Source organism: Zonotrichia leucophrys, chromosome 2 (assembly GCF_028769735.1).
Source record: "Zonotrichia leucophrys gambelii isolate GWCS_2022_RI chromosome 2, RI_Zleu_2.0, whole genome shotgun sequence".
NCBI classification, from domain to species: Eukaryota; Metazoa; Chordata; class Aves; order Passeriformes; family Passerellidae; genus Zonotrichia; species Zonotrichia leucophrys.
The window spans coordinates 548,390-567,072 of NC_088171.1; the positions used below are offsets into that span (position 1 = coordinate 548,390).

General features: G+C 46.2%; 1 protein-coding gene across 2 annotated transcripts in view; it reads right to left on the minus strand.

Moving 5' to 3' along the window:
* Window positions 1-18,683, minus strand: part of SCAP (SREBF chaperone) — a 64,352-nt gene that overhangs the window by 27,190 nt on the left and 18,479 nt on the right. For both annotated transcript variants that reach the window (XM_064703705.1, XM_064703704.1), the window contains exons 3-4: window positions 13,813-13,939; window positions 10,128-10,285 (exon numbers count right to left, since the gene is read on the minus strand). In XM_064703705.1, the coding sequence (XP_064559775.1) occupies window positions 10,128-10,285; window positions 13,813-13,939 (285 nt within the window). The remainder of the gene's footprint in view (window positions 1-10,127; window positions 10,286-13,812; window positions 13,940-18,683) is intronic.

The window sequence follows — 18,683 nt, forward strand, 5'->3', positions numbered from 1 at the left end:
TTGATGCTGACACAGAAGCACTCCCTGCAGCAGCCCCAAATACTGCAGAGCTCTTCTGCAGGCTCTGCACACAAAGGGGAGGCAGCCTGGCATGGAAAAGATGGGTTTGATGGTTTCTTCCCAGTCCAGGAAGAAGATAAACCCAGATCTGCATTCATTTGGGAAGGAACAATCCACCTTCAAGTGCCTGCCTCAGGGATTTATGCACTCACCCAGCACAGCACACAGCACTTCAGCTGAACCCCAACAAACCAGGAGCACAGATTTACCATAAATTGGTAGGAGGTGAGGAGGAAAGTGCAGTAAGAACAAGGGCACAGGATATCCAGAACAGATTAAACGGGGAGGGGATAGAAGTGCCCTCAGCTCAGAGCCCAGGCCCTCTAAAGAAGTGGAATTCCTGGGAACCTGGGGGCAGCAGGCCAAGCTGGAATTCCACATAAAACAAAATCAGATGCTATATCTACCCCCACTACTGACAAGGAGCCTCAAAAGATACTCTGGGATACTGCAGAAATCACATTACTGGATTTTCTAGAATAGCAAGACCCTTGTGCACATTAATGAGGAAAATCCAAATCTGGGAATGGCCTGACAGCCACAAACAGGCTTTGCAAACACTGGCAGAGGAGTTAAAGCATCAATCACTGGGGCCGGCTCATCCCAGTGATCTGAACCAGCTGAATGGGATTTTGTGAACAGGGGACTCACTGTCATGTGTCTAGGATGCTTAGTCTTAGGATGGTCACAAGTTCTTGGTTGTAGGACAGTGTATAACTTCCTAATACAATGGACAGTTCCACAGAGTATGTTTTGATTTTCTAATCTATCATTTCACTTTTTTGTACTGCAGTATGGAGACTTTTGCCCAATAAGGCCTGATTACATGTACACAAATATGTCCCTATTATAATATCCAAACTCTTTATTCTATCACAATCACATTATTACATTACTGTACTATAACACCCTTCATTATCTTATCTAATATGTCAATATCTTATCTAATATGTTAACATCTAATGAGTATCTTACTAAAGGCCTATTCTTACTTATAACTATAGAAACACACTTATAACTATAGAAACATACTTATAACTATAGAAACATAACTTATACAAAGTTATAGATATCTATAACTTATAGAAACATAAGTTGATGATTTCTCTTTGATGTCTGTGTAACTTGCTTTCACATCAATTTAGGCTTCTTCTAAGGCTGTAAATTAAATTATTTTGTGTTTGTGAGGATTTCTATCTTTCTGATTCCCCAAGAAAGGAGGTTTGGCAGAAGGAAGGTGGGAAGTGGTTGCTGTTACAGGCTTAGTCCCATGGGCAAATCCACACAGGATGGGTCAGAGCTCAGCCAGTGACCAAACTTCACAGACAACAAGGTGACCAGCTGCTAAAAATCACAAAAACTGATCCACAGGAAGCTGCACAGCTCTGGTATGGACTGGGTGGGTGGTTACACTCAAATGAGGGCACACTGCACAAAAAAATCTGGTTTTGGGAGCACAAAGCAGGGGCTGGCACTGAGCAGGAAGATGTGTCCAGGCATTCTCACAGCACCCCCAGTGCCAGCTGGGACCTGAACAAAATCAGCCAAAGCTGGCACTGCCTTTACTGGGCAAAAGTAACAAAACACTCTGTGCCTCTGGGCCAAGGGTTTGCTAAAGCAGTGCCTTGGGCCACGTGAATCTGGCTGGGATAAAAGGTTACCCTCTGTGTCATGTCAGATTACATATTTATTACAATAAATATTATAATGTATTATATTTATCACAATAATATAACATTATTATAATAAATATAATACATTACAATATAAATAATTTATAATAACTGATATCAGACATAAGTACAATAAATAAATAAATAAATAAATGAATAAAATAGATATTATTTATTTTATATGTGTGTTTGTATATGTACCTCAATCTACATCAATACAAGTAAAATTATTTGTTTGGATTGCCCTCAGCTACTATGAATGCTCTGGATTTAATGCTAGACCTTGTCACTCTAACTTTTTTTTATCAGTAATCATTATATATGTATATGTATATGTATATGTATATCTATATCTATATCTGTATCTATATATCTATATATATTTTATCTATATCGATATATTTATTTGTATATCTATGTGAAAAATGCATATGATATGATTGGCTCTTTGCAAATATTAAAATTAATACTGTATGTGTTCTGTTGGAAAGTTGTTCTGTATTAATCTCTTTTAAGCAGTGCTGTATTAATCTCTTTAAGTATTGTGGTAAATATTGTTTTTAGGCTATAGCATAACATTAAAATAGAAACCATGTGATGTAAGATATTTTTTGTAACTAGCTCAAGGAATGGAAAAGATAACCAAGAAATTCTTTGTATAGAGACAACAGCACAGACACCAAGATCCCAATAGAAGAATTACTGCCACCTTATTGGGAGAGCCAGACTTTGAGGGACCAAGAAAACTGATTTACAAGATGGGGGAGGAAGCTGAAATTAAGCAGAAACACCCTGGTTTGAAACATGTATGAGATCTATGAATGTGCAATAGGCTATTGCTTTTAAAGGTTAATCCTTTGTTAGCAAGGTGTGCTTTGTGGCAGAGTGCCAGGCACCCAGACATCCGTAATTCTTTGCTCTTTATTGTCTCTTATTGTCCTAATTTTTATTACTATTCTTATTACTCTTTTATTGTTATTTTATTACTAATAAACTTTAGAATTTTAACACAAGTGATTGGTGTTTTTCACAATCTATATATCTATACAGACACATATATATAAATATAATAAATAACTGCTATGGACCAACAGGTTTCATGAGCTCTCCTGAGCCCTGTGTCTCTCTGACCAGCTCCAGATGACAAAATTGATGATTTCAGAACAGCTGACAGGGGCAAAGCCAGCCATGCTGAGGGCAGCCCAGCCTGGGATGGTGCCTGTGGCTCCGAGGGCAGCTGAGACCCGGTGCTAATGTGGCTGTGGGTTCTGACCCGGTGTTCTGTGGGTTCTAACCCGATGTTCTGTAGGTTCTGATCCAATTTTCTGTGGGTTCTAACCCGATGTTCTGTGGGTTCTGACCCGATGTTCTGTGGGTTCTGATCCAATTTTCTGTGGGTTATAACCCGATGTCCTGTGGGTTCTGACCCGATGTTCGGGTGGCTCTGGGTTCTAACCTGATGTTCAGGTAGCTGTGGGTTCTGACTCGATGCTCTGTGGGTTCTAACCTGGTATTCTGTGGGTTCTGACCCAGTGTTCTGTGGGTTCTAAACCGATGTTCTCTGGGTTCTGACCTGATGTTCTGTGGGTTCTAACCCGACATTCAGTGGGTTCTGACCCAGTGTTCTCTGGGTTCTGACTCGATGTTCTGTGGGTTCTAACCCAGTGTTCTATGGGTTCTGACCTGATGTACTGTGGGTTCTGACCCAGTGTTCTCTGGGTTCTAACCTGGTGTTCTGTGGGTTCTGACCTGATGTTCTGTGGTTGTAACTCGACATTCGTGGGTTCTGACCCAGTGTTCTCTGGGTTCTGACCTATGTTCTGTGGTTCTGACCAGTGTTCTCTGGGTTCTAACCCATATTCTATGGGTTCAAATCCGTGTTCTGTGGGTTCTGACCCAGTGTTCTCTGGGTTCTAACCCAGTGTTCTCTGGGTTCTAACCTGGTGTTCTGTGGGTTCTGACCCGATGTTCTCTGGGTTCTAACCCAATGTTCTATGGGTTCAAATCCGGTGTTCTGTGGGTTCTGACCCGGTGTTCAGGGTGGCTCTGGGTTCTAACAGCACCAGGAGCCCCTGATGGAGGCTCCGCTCCGGACCCTCGTTCCAGTCCGTGTTTTGCTCCCAACTAGCGGGCCCGGCCGCCCCAGGGCGCCCTCGTGTGGCGACGGCCGGAACTGCACCGAGCCGCGGCTCCGGTAACGCCGGGGCTCCCCGCACACCCGGGACCGGCACGGACACCCCCGGAAACCGCCTGTGCACCCCCACGGGAGCCGGCAGCAAGGGGCAGCAAGGCAAGGGCCGGAGGGAGCCACTGACAGACTGCAGGGAATGAATAAAGGCAGCTCTGGACAGAGGGCACACTGCACTGACCCCGCTGCTGTGGCTGGAGCTGCAGCACTGAGGAGCTCTGCAGCGACAATCACTGCATGGTTACGTCCAGAACACTTGGGAAGGATGGAAGTTTGACCAGAAAGTCTCACAGATATGTGTGCTTGGCAGAAAGATTTTGGAATGTGCAACCTGATGGAGGAATAGAGATGGAAGCAAGTTTTGATATAGAAGAAAGGAATTGCTGAGCCAGTCTCACTGGCTAACCAAGGAGGCAAAGGGTGTGTTAGTTAGAAGGGGTTTTATGGCTTAGAGCAAAGGATAAACCCACCCCAAACAAGAAGATGTTTTTACCAAGCAGAAAGATAGCACAGGCAAACAAGGCAGCAAAGTTGCAAATAGAAAAAAGTCTCAGAATTTTCCACTGCAAGAAAACTGAAAAACAACTTCTAGCTTAAACTGTAATGTACTAACTTTTGGTGATTGGAGAACAGTGACATGAATATGGTAATTATAGCAGCTATGATAGGCTATAGATAACAGTTAAGGTACAGATTGGTTCTGCTGTATGAAGGTGCTCAGCACAGAAAAGTATATAATGCATTGTAACCCAAACCAAAGGGTCTCCAGGCCTGCCTGCAGCTGGAGCTGACAGCTGTAGGCACAGCTCTGTCACCCACAGCCCTGGACTCTTGGATGGAATAAACTGCATTTTGTATACAACAAACTGCATTTTGGAGAGCCCCTGGAGTCCCACATTTCTCATTCAGGCTCTTACAGAATAATGTCCTTAATTGCACAGCACCCTGATCTGTCAGCCACCCCAATGCCTCCCAACAGAGACTGAAAAGGAAAAAGGAGAATTTCACACCAAACTTATTTTCCAGTGGCCTTCCTCCAGCTGGAGTGATGCTCCCTCTGGAAGGACTGACAGCCCAGATCTGCACAGTGGTGAAATCTTGGACAGCATTGCTAAGATGCTGAAGCATTTGAGCTTTCAGCTGTTTGGATTAATATTTGCTTATGGTCTATCCCAGTAGTTTTGCAGTGAATATGAGCCATTGCTTCAGAACGCTCATCTCTTCACTCTGGCTGTCACAGGGGGTGGAAAGATTTCTCCTGAACGTAACTTGAATTTTCATATGATTCTGGAATCAGTTTTGTGCACCTCTTCCCATCTCCTTGGGGTAAGGTATGAAATTCCCCATTGCAGTAGGTGGGAACAATTTGAGTTTCATTCCAGCTGTGATCTCCTGGGGCTATAACCAGATTGTTCTGTGCTACACACACATTTGGCCAGGTTATTGCAGAGCTGTCTAACACTTGACATGGTGAGCAAGGACACGTGAAATGCTGAACTTCACTGAGGAGCACTGGGCTAAGAACCATGAATGGAAGTGAGGGGAGTCACTGACCCATCACTGAACTCCTCCAATCACTGCAACTGAAAAATCAACTCCAGGAGCTTTTCTTGGATCCTCATTTGCATCCCACCTTTCCTATGATTTTAACATGAGGGGAACATCCTGATCCACACAGACTGTTAACAATACAGGTAAAATTACTTGTTTGGGTTGTCCTCAGTTACCATTAACACTCTGCACTTAATGCTATACCTTGTCAGTGTAGCTTTTTATTTATCAGTAATCATTATGTATCTATACCTACATCTATCTATCTATCTATCTATCTATCTATCTATCTATCTATCTATCCATCTATCAAATCTATTATCTATCTTTATCTGTATCTATCATCTATCTATCCATCTATTATCTATCTATCTAATCTATCATCTATATATCTATTATCTATCTATTATCCATCTATCAATCATCTATCTATCCTTCCATCTATCTATCCAACTATTATCTATCAATCTATTTAATCTATATATCTATCATCTCTCTATCTAATTATCCATCCATCCATCCATCCATCCATCCATCCATCCATCCATCCATCCATCCATCCATCCATCCATCCATCCATCCATCCATCCATCCAGATTCCTTTGCCAGCTTTAACGCAGGCACCTCCACATCTGCAGTGTTTATGTTGTAAATAAATAAATTATGCTCTAATCCACTGGCATTTCTTCAGTTTCGTACTGGAAAGTGATTGTGATTAACATCTTTCACCTGTGATTTTCTGTCTGTTTAATAAATAATTCACTTTATAAAGACACCTCATTTGCCATCACCAGAACATGTGGGCCAGAGGGAGTCCTTAAACTCAAACTGCTGCCAAAGTGTGAGGCTCTGGCCCTGCACATCTCAGGAAGGTGCTTCAGGATGGCAAATGAACTGCAGCCTCTGTAAGGTCCCTCTCCAGAAGAGATCCCTTCTATGATAACTACAAACAACGAGCACAGACATTCAGAAATGGTGATTTGCCTTTGTGAACACTCCCTGCACAATGTGCACCCTGTGGCTCACGGCAGGACACCTGGACAAGGCTCAGCATCCAAAGGAAAGCAATGGAAAATACACTTCCAAAAAAAATGGTGTTTATGGGGACCAAAGCTTTGGGGGTGAACATTTACAGGAACTGATGCAGGGATGGCTCTGGAAAGGGCTCCAGGAGGAGCAGATGGCCCTGGTTTGGATTTTATCAGCTCTGGAATGCGGCAGAGATAAGAGCTCATGCTGCAGATAAGGCCAGGGCCGCTCCAGGCTGCCAGCCCTGTCCCTGGGGGATGCTGAGGGTGCACAGTGACACCAAACCCACAGCTGGGGCAAGGCACAGACCCAGGGCACTCCTGACCTTTACACAGATCAGTGCAGCCCATGGAAACACCCATCTGAGCACTTACACCTGCCCAGGGACACTTAACAACCTGCAGCTCCCTCCTGGAATATAAAATAATATAAAAGACACATAACAGAATAGAAAAGAATAGAAAATAGAAAACAAAACCAGCCAGTTTGCACGTACAAAAATTATTCCTCTCAGCTTTGTTACTGGCAACAAACAAGAACTTCATTATGACTTTTGAGGTAATTGCAGACTTTATCTCAAAATTAGATGTTTCCTGAAATATCTGGATGCATCCCCAAAAAGGTAACCTTGCCCCAAGGTTTAGGTCTAAATGCTGAAGTAATTTTCTCCTGGTGGTGTGCAGAATAATAACAAAAGTAATAATTTTGTTTCTGTGTTGCATCAGTGCTCATCAAGGGCAATGCCAAGGGAGATAATGAGAATACAATGAGAAGACAAGGGAGATAATGAGAGCACAGCACAGGCCTGGGAGCTCGTTGTTTCTGCCTGGAATTGGCAACAAAGATTATCCCACAGGATAAGGGGGAGAGAACACGGCCACAAGGTCAGCGCCAAGGCTGGGGGAGCTGCCAGGGAGGGGAAAGCTGAGCAAATCTGAAAAGCAAAAATGGCATTTCTAAAACATGACCTCTGATGGTAGCAGCTGGGGGTGAAGGAGGGGTCCCCAAAAGGACAAATCATCAGCTAAATTCATCATTAAATGATGAATTTAATACCCTTTCTGTTAACAGCACAAAGATAAAGACCCCACATGGGAGTAAAAAAGGATTTCTGTTTCGAGGTGGGGTCTTGTCAGCTGGAAAGGACAGAGGGACATGGGGACATTAATAAATCACCTCTTATTGTGCAAAACTGATGTGAGTGGGCACAAAAAACAGACTTGTGATCTCAGAGAGGTTTCAGGAAAAGCCTTTCCATGGAAAACACCCCACAAGTGAGACTCCCCTGACAATCTGTGTGTGGTTCTGCTCTCCCACCTTCAGGAATGTCCCACTGACAGCAGCAGGACCAGGGTGGCACCTGGAGTGCTGAGCCTCTCACCTGGGAGCCCAGAGATTTCTGTCTGGATTTTATCAAGGGGCTGGGCTGGGGAGTGGGAGCTGCCCTGGAAACTCCTGGGAGCTGAGGAAAGCTGCTGTTGTACAAAGGCTGCAGCAGGATAAAGCAAAGCAGGAACAAACTGGTCTGAAAATCAGCCAAAGAAGGCCAGGAGAAGGTTCCTCAGCAGGAAATTGCAGCAGTGGCCCAGAAGCCCCTGTGATGTGGAGCTGGTGTGGTGGTGAGGGCATTCTGAGACACCTGTGTCCCCTCACAGGCCCCTCTGGGCTCTGAACAGAGAATTCCTGAGCATTTCCAGTGCCTGACCTGCAGCACAGGGAATGCTCCAGCACAGGTGTGAGCTGCCCCAGGTGCAGGATGGATCCCACCTGTAGGACACCAGCAGCTCTTGCCCAGCCCTAGGGCAGCTCTCTGCGGCCAGGAGTTGCTGTGATTTCAGGGTTTACCACAGAACCCCAGTTCCTGCCCTGATAATTCCCTCCCAGGTGTGTCAGCCACCTCTCCTTTCCCCTTCCAGCACTGTCTGTCAGTCCCGGAATTCCAGAACTGGCAGATTCACAGGATGCCCTCTATCCCTGGGGGGCACTGGGCCATCCAGGTGTCCTTTGTCCCTTGTACCTGGCTGGTGGCTCCCTATCCCATCCCTCCTTCCCTTCCCTGGGTAAAAGAGTGAGGAACCACGGGCTCAGGGAGTTCTGTTGGAGCTGGTGCTGCATTCAGAGGCCTGTGGGCCAGAATAAAGCTCTGCATCCAAACCCTCCATCAGAACCGACTCCTTTCCTTCAGCATCGCCTTAAAGCTTCTCCACAGAGGGAAACCTGAGGAGCAGCCCCTGTTATGGGGGGAAGCTCCATCCCAGCACCCCCAGAGCTCCTGCAGGCCTGGCCTTGTCCCCACGGGCCCAGTGCAGCACCCAGCCAGCCCAAAGTGTCTGTGGGGTGAAACACCACACACCCAGCCAGCCAAAAGTGTCTGTGGGGTGAAACACCACACATTGTACAGCCAAAAGTGTCTGTGGGGTGAAACACCACACACCCAGCCAGCCAAAAGTGTCTGTGGGGTGAAACACCACACACCCACAGCCAAAAGTGTCTGTGGGGTGAAACACCACACACCCACAGCCAAAAGTGTCTGTGGGGTGAAACACCACACATCCAAGTGTCTGTGGGGTGAAACACCACACACCCACAGCCAAGTGTCTGTGGGGTGAAACACCACACACCCACAGCCAAAAGTGTCTGTGGGGTCAAACACCACACATTGTACAGCCAAAAGTGTCTGTGGGGTCAAACACCACACATTGTACAGCCAAAAGGGTCTGTGGGATCAAACACCACACATTGTACAGCCAAAAGTGTCTGTGGGGTGAAACACCACACACCCACAGCCAAAAGTGTCTGTGGGGTCAAACACCACACATTGTACAGCCCAAAGCGTCTGTAGGGTGAAACACCACACACCCAGCCAGCCCAAAGTGTCTGTGGGGTAAAACACCACACACCCACAGCCAAAAGGGTCTGTGGGGTGAAACACCACACATTGTACAGCCAAAAGGGTCTGTGGGGTGAAACACCACACACCCACCAGCCCAAAGTGTCTGTGGGGTGAAACACCACACACCCACAGCCAAAAGTGTCTGTGGGGTCAAACACCACACACCCACAGCCAAAAGTGACTGTGGGGTCAAACACCACACACCCACAGCCAAGTGTCTGTGGGGTGAAACACCACACACCCACAGCCAAAAGTGTCTGTGGGGTGAAACAACACACATCCAAGTGTCTGTGGGGTGAAACACCACACACCCAGCCAGCCCAAAGTGTCTGTGGGGTGAAACACCACACACCCACAGCCAAAAGTGTCTGTGGGGTGAAACACCACACATCCAAGTGTCTGTGGGGTGAAACACCACACACCCAGCTGGCCAAAAGTGTCTGTGGGGTGAAACACCACACATCCAAGTGTCTGTGGGGTGAAACACCACACACCCAGCTGGCCAAAAGTGTCTGTGGGGTGAAACACCACACATCCAAGTGTCTGTGGGGTGAAACACCACACACCCACAGCCAAAAGTGTCTGTGGGGTGAAACACCACACATCCAAGTGTCTGTGGGGTGACACACCACAGTGCCACAGTTCGGTTCAGCAGCCAGACGAGCCAATGCCTGTCCCACGTGCAATCCTGTGGCACCAGCAGGCAGGTGTGCCCCAGCAGCCCCGGGCTCACCTGTCCCTCAGGGCGTGGTTCCTGATCTCCTCCACCAGCGGGAAGACGCGGGCCAGCGGCGAGCGGAACGCGTCCACGGCCAGCAGCTGCTTCTGCCACGGGGACACGGTGGCCTTCACAAAGATCTGCTGGATGTAGGCCACGGGGGCACCCACGTACTGCGGGGACATGGGGCAGGGTCAGGGCATGGCTGAGCACACACAGACACACACACACAGCTGCCCCAGGGCCCTCCTGGGAAGTCTCCTCAGAGAAAGAATCAAAGCAATTATTATCTCTCTCTCTGTAACTCTGTTTACAGATATGATTCTCCAGAGTGTGCTAGTCATAGTTTGCCAGAACATTCCTAAAAACCAATCTGGGGTGCTGTTCACAGGGGTCCCAGGATGAGGGAAGAGATGAGAATCATGACTCCATGTTTCAGAAGGCTGATTTATTATTTTATGATATTTATGATATTAGAAGAAAATTATATATTAAACGATATTAATATTAGTATAGTTTAATATTATAGTTTAATATTAGTATAGTTTAGTAGTTTACTATACTATAGTATAGTACAGTTTAATTAAGAATATTAGTATTTAGTATAGTTATTAAACTATACTAATATTTTATAGTTTAATATTGATATATTAAACTATACTAATATTAATATTAGTATAGTTTAATATTGATATATTAAACGATACTAAAGAACAGAAGAAAGGATTTCATCAGAAGGCTTGCAAAGAAAGAAGTGGAATGATAACAAAATGATAACAAAAGCTCGTGACTCTCAGAGAGTCTGAGACAGCTCACTGTGATTGGCCATTAATTAGAAATAACCAACATGGACCAATCACAGATGCACCTCCTGCATTCCACAACAGCAGATAATTATTGTTTTTTATTTCCTCTGAGGCTTCTCAGCTTCTCAGGAGAAAAATCCTGGCAAAGGGATTTTTCAGAAAATATCATTGCTACACCAATCAGGTCTTAAGTCCACCATTGTTTCTACAAAAACTGTAGATTTCTAATTAAAAAGCGCCTTTTCATACCTTCTAATGACAGAATCTCTCTATCAGCTTTGTCTGTTATTGTAAATGTGGACAACCCCAACGAGGGGAGAGAATGATGTATCTGACTCTATGTTCTCAGAAGGCTCGTTTATTACTTTATTATACTATATTATATTAAAGAATATAGTATATATAGTATAATACAGTATAATAAAGTAATATAATATAGTATAACTATGCGGTACTACACTAAAGAATACAGAAAAAATATTTACTGAATGCTAAAAAGAAAATAATTGAAAACTCAACTGAAAAATTACTTAGAACTTCCTAATATCTCACTAGATATACTTTCCTAAACCCCTCTGATTTTAAACATTCCCACAACCAGAGAACCAGAGCAGGAACGGTGTCACTGCCATATTTGCTGGAAAAATCCCTTTGCCATGTGGAAACCCAAAGCACCAAAAATATTTCTCTGTCTGCTCTGGGACGAGCACTGACTTTGACTCTCATTCATAGAGAAAGTTTCCTAAACTTCAAGATAGACTGGAATCCACAAAAGTGTAAAATAAATTACAGAGTAGTGTAAGTATATAACTTAGTGAGAAATTTAAGATTTGTAGTATACTGTAAATAAAAACAAAACAGAAAACACAGAATGTTATCCTAAGTTTCTTCTTCATACTTCTTCCTCCTTCTTCTTTAAATAGCATTTTGTAATTAAGTAAAAAAGTCTGCATTGCAAGCTCTTTAAAATCAATTATAAAGTTAAAAAATTTATCTAAGTGTCAGCTCTTAATTAGTTTAGTCTTTAAAAACCTTGTAACAAAAAACTGTTAACCATTTTGTGCCTTCTAATAAAAAAATGCCAAACTTACAGTAATAAAACTGTTTTACTAATAAAAATAATAAACAATTAAGTCCAAATATAAACTATCATCTCAAGTCCCTTTAATCCAAACCCAAAAAATACAACAACTAAAACCCCACAACTGCCATATTTTCTAGAAAAATCCCCTTGCCCAAGATTTCTCTCCTGAGAAGGGGAGAAGCCACAGAGAAAAAGGAAAACCATATTATCTCATTTGCTTCTCCTGTGTTTTGCTGCTTTGGAATGTGGTTGACGATTGTTTGTCCAACATGTGAATTGTTTTTACTTCATGATCAATCACAGTCAGGCTGTGTTGGGGCTCTGGAAGGAGTTTTTTTCATTAGTATCACGTTAAGCCTTCTGTAAATATCCTTTCTTTATTCTTTAGTATAGTTTAGTATAGCATTCTTTTATATAATATAGTAACATAAAATAATAAATCAGCCTTCTAAGAACATGGAGTCACATTCGTCATTTCCTTCCTACCACAGAATGGCTTTGCCAGACTCTGTTCTCCCTTCCCAAATCAGAGGTGGAACACGACAGCACTCAGCAGGCAAGAACAAAATGAGTCTGGTTCTCTGTTTGTGCTGTGGGGACCTCAGAGCCACCCAGTGCCACCCCTGCCATGGCAGGGACAGCTCCCACTGTCCCTGCTGCTCCAGCCCCAGTGTCCAGCCTGGCCGGGGACACTTCAGGGATGCAGGGGCAGCCACAGCTGCTCTGGGCCACCGGGTGCTGGGCAGCCCAGCAGGGCCGTGTCCCCTGACCATGACCAGCAGGACCATGTCCCCTCCCCAGTGTCCCCATGATGTCCCCAGCACATTCACCCAGCCAGGGCGCTCCCCGGGGGCTGTGTCCCTCCCTATGTCCCCACGATGTCCCCAGCACACTCACCCAGTCGGGGCGCTCTCCGGGCTCCCCGTGCTGCATTCCCTGCTCCCCATGTCCTGATGATGTCCCCATGATATCCCCAGTGTCCCCAGCACACTCACCCAGTCGGGGCGCTCCCCGTGCTGCATTCCCTGCTCCCCAGTGTCTCCCATGATGTCCCCATGTCCCCTACCCAGTGTCCCCAGCACACTCACCCAGTTGGGGCACTCCCCGGGCTCCCCGTGCTGCATTCCCTGCTCCCCAGGGGCTGTGTCCCCAGCACGGCTGTGTCCCTCCCCAGTGTCCCCATGATGTCCCCATGTCCCCAGTGTCCCCTACCCAGTGTCCCCAGCACACTCACCCAGTCGGGGTGCTCCCTGGGCTCCCCGTGCTGCATTCCCTGCTCCCCAGGAGCTGTGTCCCCAGCATGGCTGTGTCCCCCTGTCCCCAGATGTCCATGATGTCCCCATGATGCCCCCAGTTCCCAGCACACTCACCCAGTCGGGGCTCCCCGTGCTGCATTCCTGCTCCCCAGTTTTCCTGATGTCCCCATGTCCATGATGTCCCCATGATGTCCCCATGATGTCCCAGTGGCCCCCACTCACCCGTCGGGGCGCTCCCCGGCTCCCCGTGCTGCATTCCCTGCTCCCCAGGGGCTGTGTCCCCAGCATGGCTGTGTCCCTCCCCAGTGTCCCCATGATGTCCCCATGATGTCCCCATGATGTCCCCAGTGTCCCCAGCACACTCACCCAGTCGGGGCGCTCCCCAGGCTGCATGCGCTGCTCCCCATGTCCCCATGATGTCCCCATGATGTCCCCAGTGTCCCCAGCACACTCACCCAGTCGGGGCGCTCCCCGGGCTCCCCAGGCTGCGCTCCCTGCTCCCCAGTGTCCCCATGATGTCCCCATGATGTCCCCAGTGTCCCCAGCACACTCACCCAGTCGGGGCGCTCCCCGGGCTCCCCAGGCTGCGCTCCCTGCTCCCCGGGGGGAGCGTAGTCCTTCAGGGGGGTGCTGAACTCCACGGGGCCCGTCCCTGGCAGAGGCAGCTTCAGCAGGGGCGAGCTGGGGGGACACAACCAGGCAACGCTCACTTTGGAGGGTCATGGACTCTCACAGGCAGAATAAATTCATTGTTTCCTGAAATATCTGAATGCGTCCCCAGAATGGTAACCTTGCCCTGAGGTGAGCTCTAAATGTTGAAGTCATTTTCTCCTGGTGGTATGAATAATAATAATTAAAGTACTAATTCGTATTACTTTATAAAATAATAATAATGATAATGATAATTATAATAATACTTTAAATAACAATAATGATAATTATAATAATAAAAGTAATAATGATAATAATAATAATGTTGCTTTTAATAATAATAATGATGATGATAATAATGATAATAATAATAATGATAATAATAATAATTTAATAATAATAATAATAATAATAATAATAATAATAATAATAATAATAATTTTATAATAATAGAAGTGTTTAAAAATTACTGGGCCCACTTTGGCAAAGCCAAGCTGTGCAGGACAGGAGACCCAGCAAGGGGCCTTTGGCTTTCATGGGACACATTGCTATCCCAGAGTCCTTCCCCTTGGAAAGGGATGGAAAAGTCCTGGGAGAGGAGAAGGGCAGACCTTGCAGGGCCTCTCCTGGATTCCTCCATCCCAGCTGGCTGGGGCAAAGCCACTCAGCATGGCCATGGCTCAGTAACTGTGCATCCCACCCAAAGCACAGACACTCCCTTGTTCCAGTGGCTGCTTCCCTGCCCCAAAGCCTTTAGAGTCCTCTGCTTTTCCCAGTTTAAATTCAAACTATTTCCAAAACTTGTCATTAGCTTCATTGGTCCTCAAAGCACTTTTAAGAGCAGCAGTGAAACACCAGAACTGTGAAATCTTGATCCTCTTGCTGCTTTGCCACCACAACCTCTGGTGATTGTAGCTCCTGTCCCACAACAGAGACTTTGAACTACTCAGAAATTAAGGAAATGAGGTTACAGAGAGTTCAGAAAGGGAATTTTACCTCCAAATGTTCTCGAAAGTGGTTAAAAGCAAACCAGAATGGAACTGGTGGGAAAAGCAGGGCTGCTGACACACAGAGATCCACAGAGGATCTGAACTGTCAGCACCAAACTGAACTGGGGATCAGAACTTCAGTCTTTTTGTGGCCCTACAATTCCTGATATATTTTCCAGTTTGTAGATGAATCTTGTGGCAATACTGACACAATAAAGAGAAAGGCCTTGGAATTGTTTTCCTGCAAGGCTCTGCCCCCTTCATTAGGGATTGCTTGGATCATCAAAGGCCGTGCAGGAACAAGCAGCATCTAAACACAAGGCTTCAGAGAGAACAACAAACAGCTGGAAAAGAACAATGAAATCAGAAGCCAAGCTTGTCAGATTTGCTCTTTATTGCTCTGACAGAAATACTCTAATTATTAGCATTTCCTTCAGCAAGGGCAAGGAAGAGAAAAAGGAACAATAAGATCAAGCATAAGTGATAACCAAAGCAGAGCACGTTCCACAGATGATTGAGGAGGAATTGTTTTTCCCCTAAATGATTTCAGTGTTGGCAGCTGTGTCCAGAAATCCAAGGCAAGCACTTGAGATTCACAGAAGGTGCTTGTGCAGAGGGGTATTCCCTGTGAGTCACCCATGAGCTGGGAGGAGTCAAAATAAATGTTTTTGTAGAATTTGAATCATTTTCAATCGGAAAATTCTGTCTGTATCCTTTCTCTATTCTTTAGATAGCACAGTATTATATACTATAATATAGTATATATTATATACTGTATTGGTTTTAGTATAGTATAATAATATAATAATGTAGTATAATGTAGTATAGTACGCTATAGTATGATATAGTATGGTATGATATGATAGGATATGATATATCCTTATATATTCTAATATAATTAAATCAGTCTGATTGTGGAGTCAGTTCAGATTCAGTCTGATTGTGGAGTCAGCTCAGATTTAATTCAATTCAGTCTGACTGTGGAGTCAGTTCAGATTTAATTCAGATTCAGTCTGACTGTGGAGTCAGCTCAGATTCAGTCTGATTGTGGAGTCAGCTCAGATTTAATTCAATTCAGTCTGACTGTGGAGTCAGTTCAGATTTAATTCAATTCAGTCTGACTGTGGAGTCAGTTCAGATTCACCCCAGTGGGATGAGCAGCTCTGCTGTGGGACCAGAGCAGGAGGGGACTCTGGATTCTCCCTGAGCTCTCAGCCCTGGTCCATGGCTCAGCATGGAGGGGAAAGGGGCTCCTTGTGTGAGCCTGGCCCTGCTTGTTTGGGACTCACCTTCTATTTTTTTTAGTGTAGTTTTAATGTAATACATATACCATAAAATAACACATCAAGCCTTCTGACCACGGAGCCAACATTCTCGTCTCTTCCGTCCCCTGACAACCCCTGTGAGCGCTGTCACAAAGTGCAGCAGGAGGAGGAGCAGCAGAGGTGCTCACCCAAGCACTGCCAGAGTGTGAAACAGCTCGGGGGGCCAGGAGAGCCCCAGGCACGGGCAGGCACCGAGGGCAGAGGGAGGCAGGGGCTGCCAGGCTCAGGGAACAGGAAAGGAGCTGATCATCCATGGAACGGAACCAGCTCCCAGCAGGACAAGCTCTGGGCCTGTCTGCAGCCAAGCAGAGCAGCCTGGAATGCACTGCTGAGCAGGGAGGGATCTGCCACCAGGTCCTGCCACGGGGCTGGCAAGGCCCATACCTGTCAGTTTTTCGGCTGTTTGAAGGGCCTGGAAAGGCCCGGAGTGGCCTTGGGGCAGCCCGCGTATCGAAGGACGAGAAGAGGCTTCTGTTCTTCTTTCGGTTTTTATGTTTATTAATTGTTTATCTAAAAGATTTTCTTTCAGCCCAACAGAGCTCTGCTCAGCAGTCAGCCATGGGCACATTGTGCTGCCCTCCAGGCAGCCACCTATCTTTATACCCATGGTTACGTGTACAATATTTATCATTTTTCCCCAATACCATTTATTCTTATTACCCCGTGCACTTTCAGTAATAACCAATCCAAAAGTGCCACCATCACCAAAGAAGATGGAGGAGAAGAAGAAGAAGAAGAAGGACAGGACACACCCCAATTCCTCCATCTTACTTCTCTAAACCCCCCTGTACAGAAATCCTAAACCCTGTGTCTCACCTCTAATTAACTAATCCCTTCACCATTCACCCCGGTGAAGTCCTCTTATCTTCATACAGGTGTCCTCTCCCGTGTAGGATCAAAGTCCAGCCACCAGACACTTCTGGAACATTCCAGGACTCCCGAGCCCCCAAGGGTGGTCTCGGTGGCTCGGCATCTCAGGACTCAGATCCTGAGATCCCACACATACCTGGCACCAGCAGGGCCTTTTAGCCTTGGCAAGTGCACCAACAGCCTGTTCCTGAGGGAGCGGTGCTGGCTGTGCCCTGCTGCCCTCTCACAGCGCTCCAAATTCTGCCTGGGAAGGAGATTCCCCTCTCACAGGCTGCTGCCACTGTCATGCTGGAAGCCCAGAGGAGATTCTGCTCTCTGGGGATCTGAACATGAAGAGTCTGACTCTAATTCGGGCCCTCTGGCTACCCCACAAACAGTACAGACTGTGCAAGAGTGATACATTCTTACAGAAATCATTCTAAATAAATGTGTACACACACACATAACACCTCCCCAGGGGCTCTGGTTCCAGCCAGTTCTGCCATTCTTCAGGAGCAGAACAAATAATTAATTTGTTGATTAACTGAAGCAGAACCTGTGCTTCAGTTAATCAACAAATTAATTATTTGCCCCTGTTTAATTGCCCTAACCCTGCTGCAGACTCACCTGGCTCACCTGCAATCCTCACCTGAACTAGAAGCTGTTCCTCAGAGTGACACTGGCATTTCATATTTACCCCAGTGGCCACATCCCCACGTGTCACCTGCTCCCCTCTGGGCTGCTGTCAGACAAGGCTGGTGACCTTGTCTGTATGGCACTCTTTTATATAATATAGTAACATAAAATAATAAATTAGCCTTCTAGGAACATGGAGTGTCATCATGAGGTGACACCCCCATTCCAGGGGAAAATGCAGATCCCAACACAGAGACACTCAAGTGGGATGAGGAAAATGAGTGTCACCTACAAAGGGATTTATAGTAGAACAAGAAAACTCTCACTCTGATGTGGGGACCAACCTGGACATTCAGACTTTGGGACTGGAGAGCAAGAATGAGTCCCAGGATCTTTTGCTTTGGGTATTAGTTTATTCTCAAAGCCAGGGATGCAGTCTTGTCTGTCAGTGACATTGAACACAGGGTCTGTGCAAACCCTTCCAAGGGGAAAGGCACCCAAAGCAACCAGCCCAGACTGTGCTGACCTTATTCCCTGCATGGGCACTGCCCTCACCTGCCTGAGGACAGAGCCCCTGGTGGATAAATTGTGGACCTTGTGCTTTATTTCACTTTTAAAACTGTCTGCACACAAGAACGGTGGGGTTTGGCTGATGAGAGGGGAGGGCAGCCACAGTAACTGAGATGATTTGTCTGCAGCAGAATTCCACAAGCTCTCCCTGGTGCCAGGCACAGCAGGCAGGGCTGGGGCACCTCTGCCACCTCAGGATATCAGACCCACCCTCACTTGGAGGGATGCCTGTATTTATTATTCCTGTTTCAGGAACATGGAATGGTCAGAGGAGGCCTTGGCAGTGCTGGGGAATGCCTGGGCTCCATGACCTGAAGGCCTTTGCCAGCTTTAACAATTCCATGGCTCTGTGAGCTCCCTGCCCTGTGCAGGTCTCAGTGCAGCTGCACACAGAGCTGAGGGCCC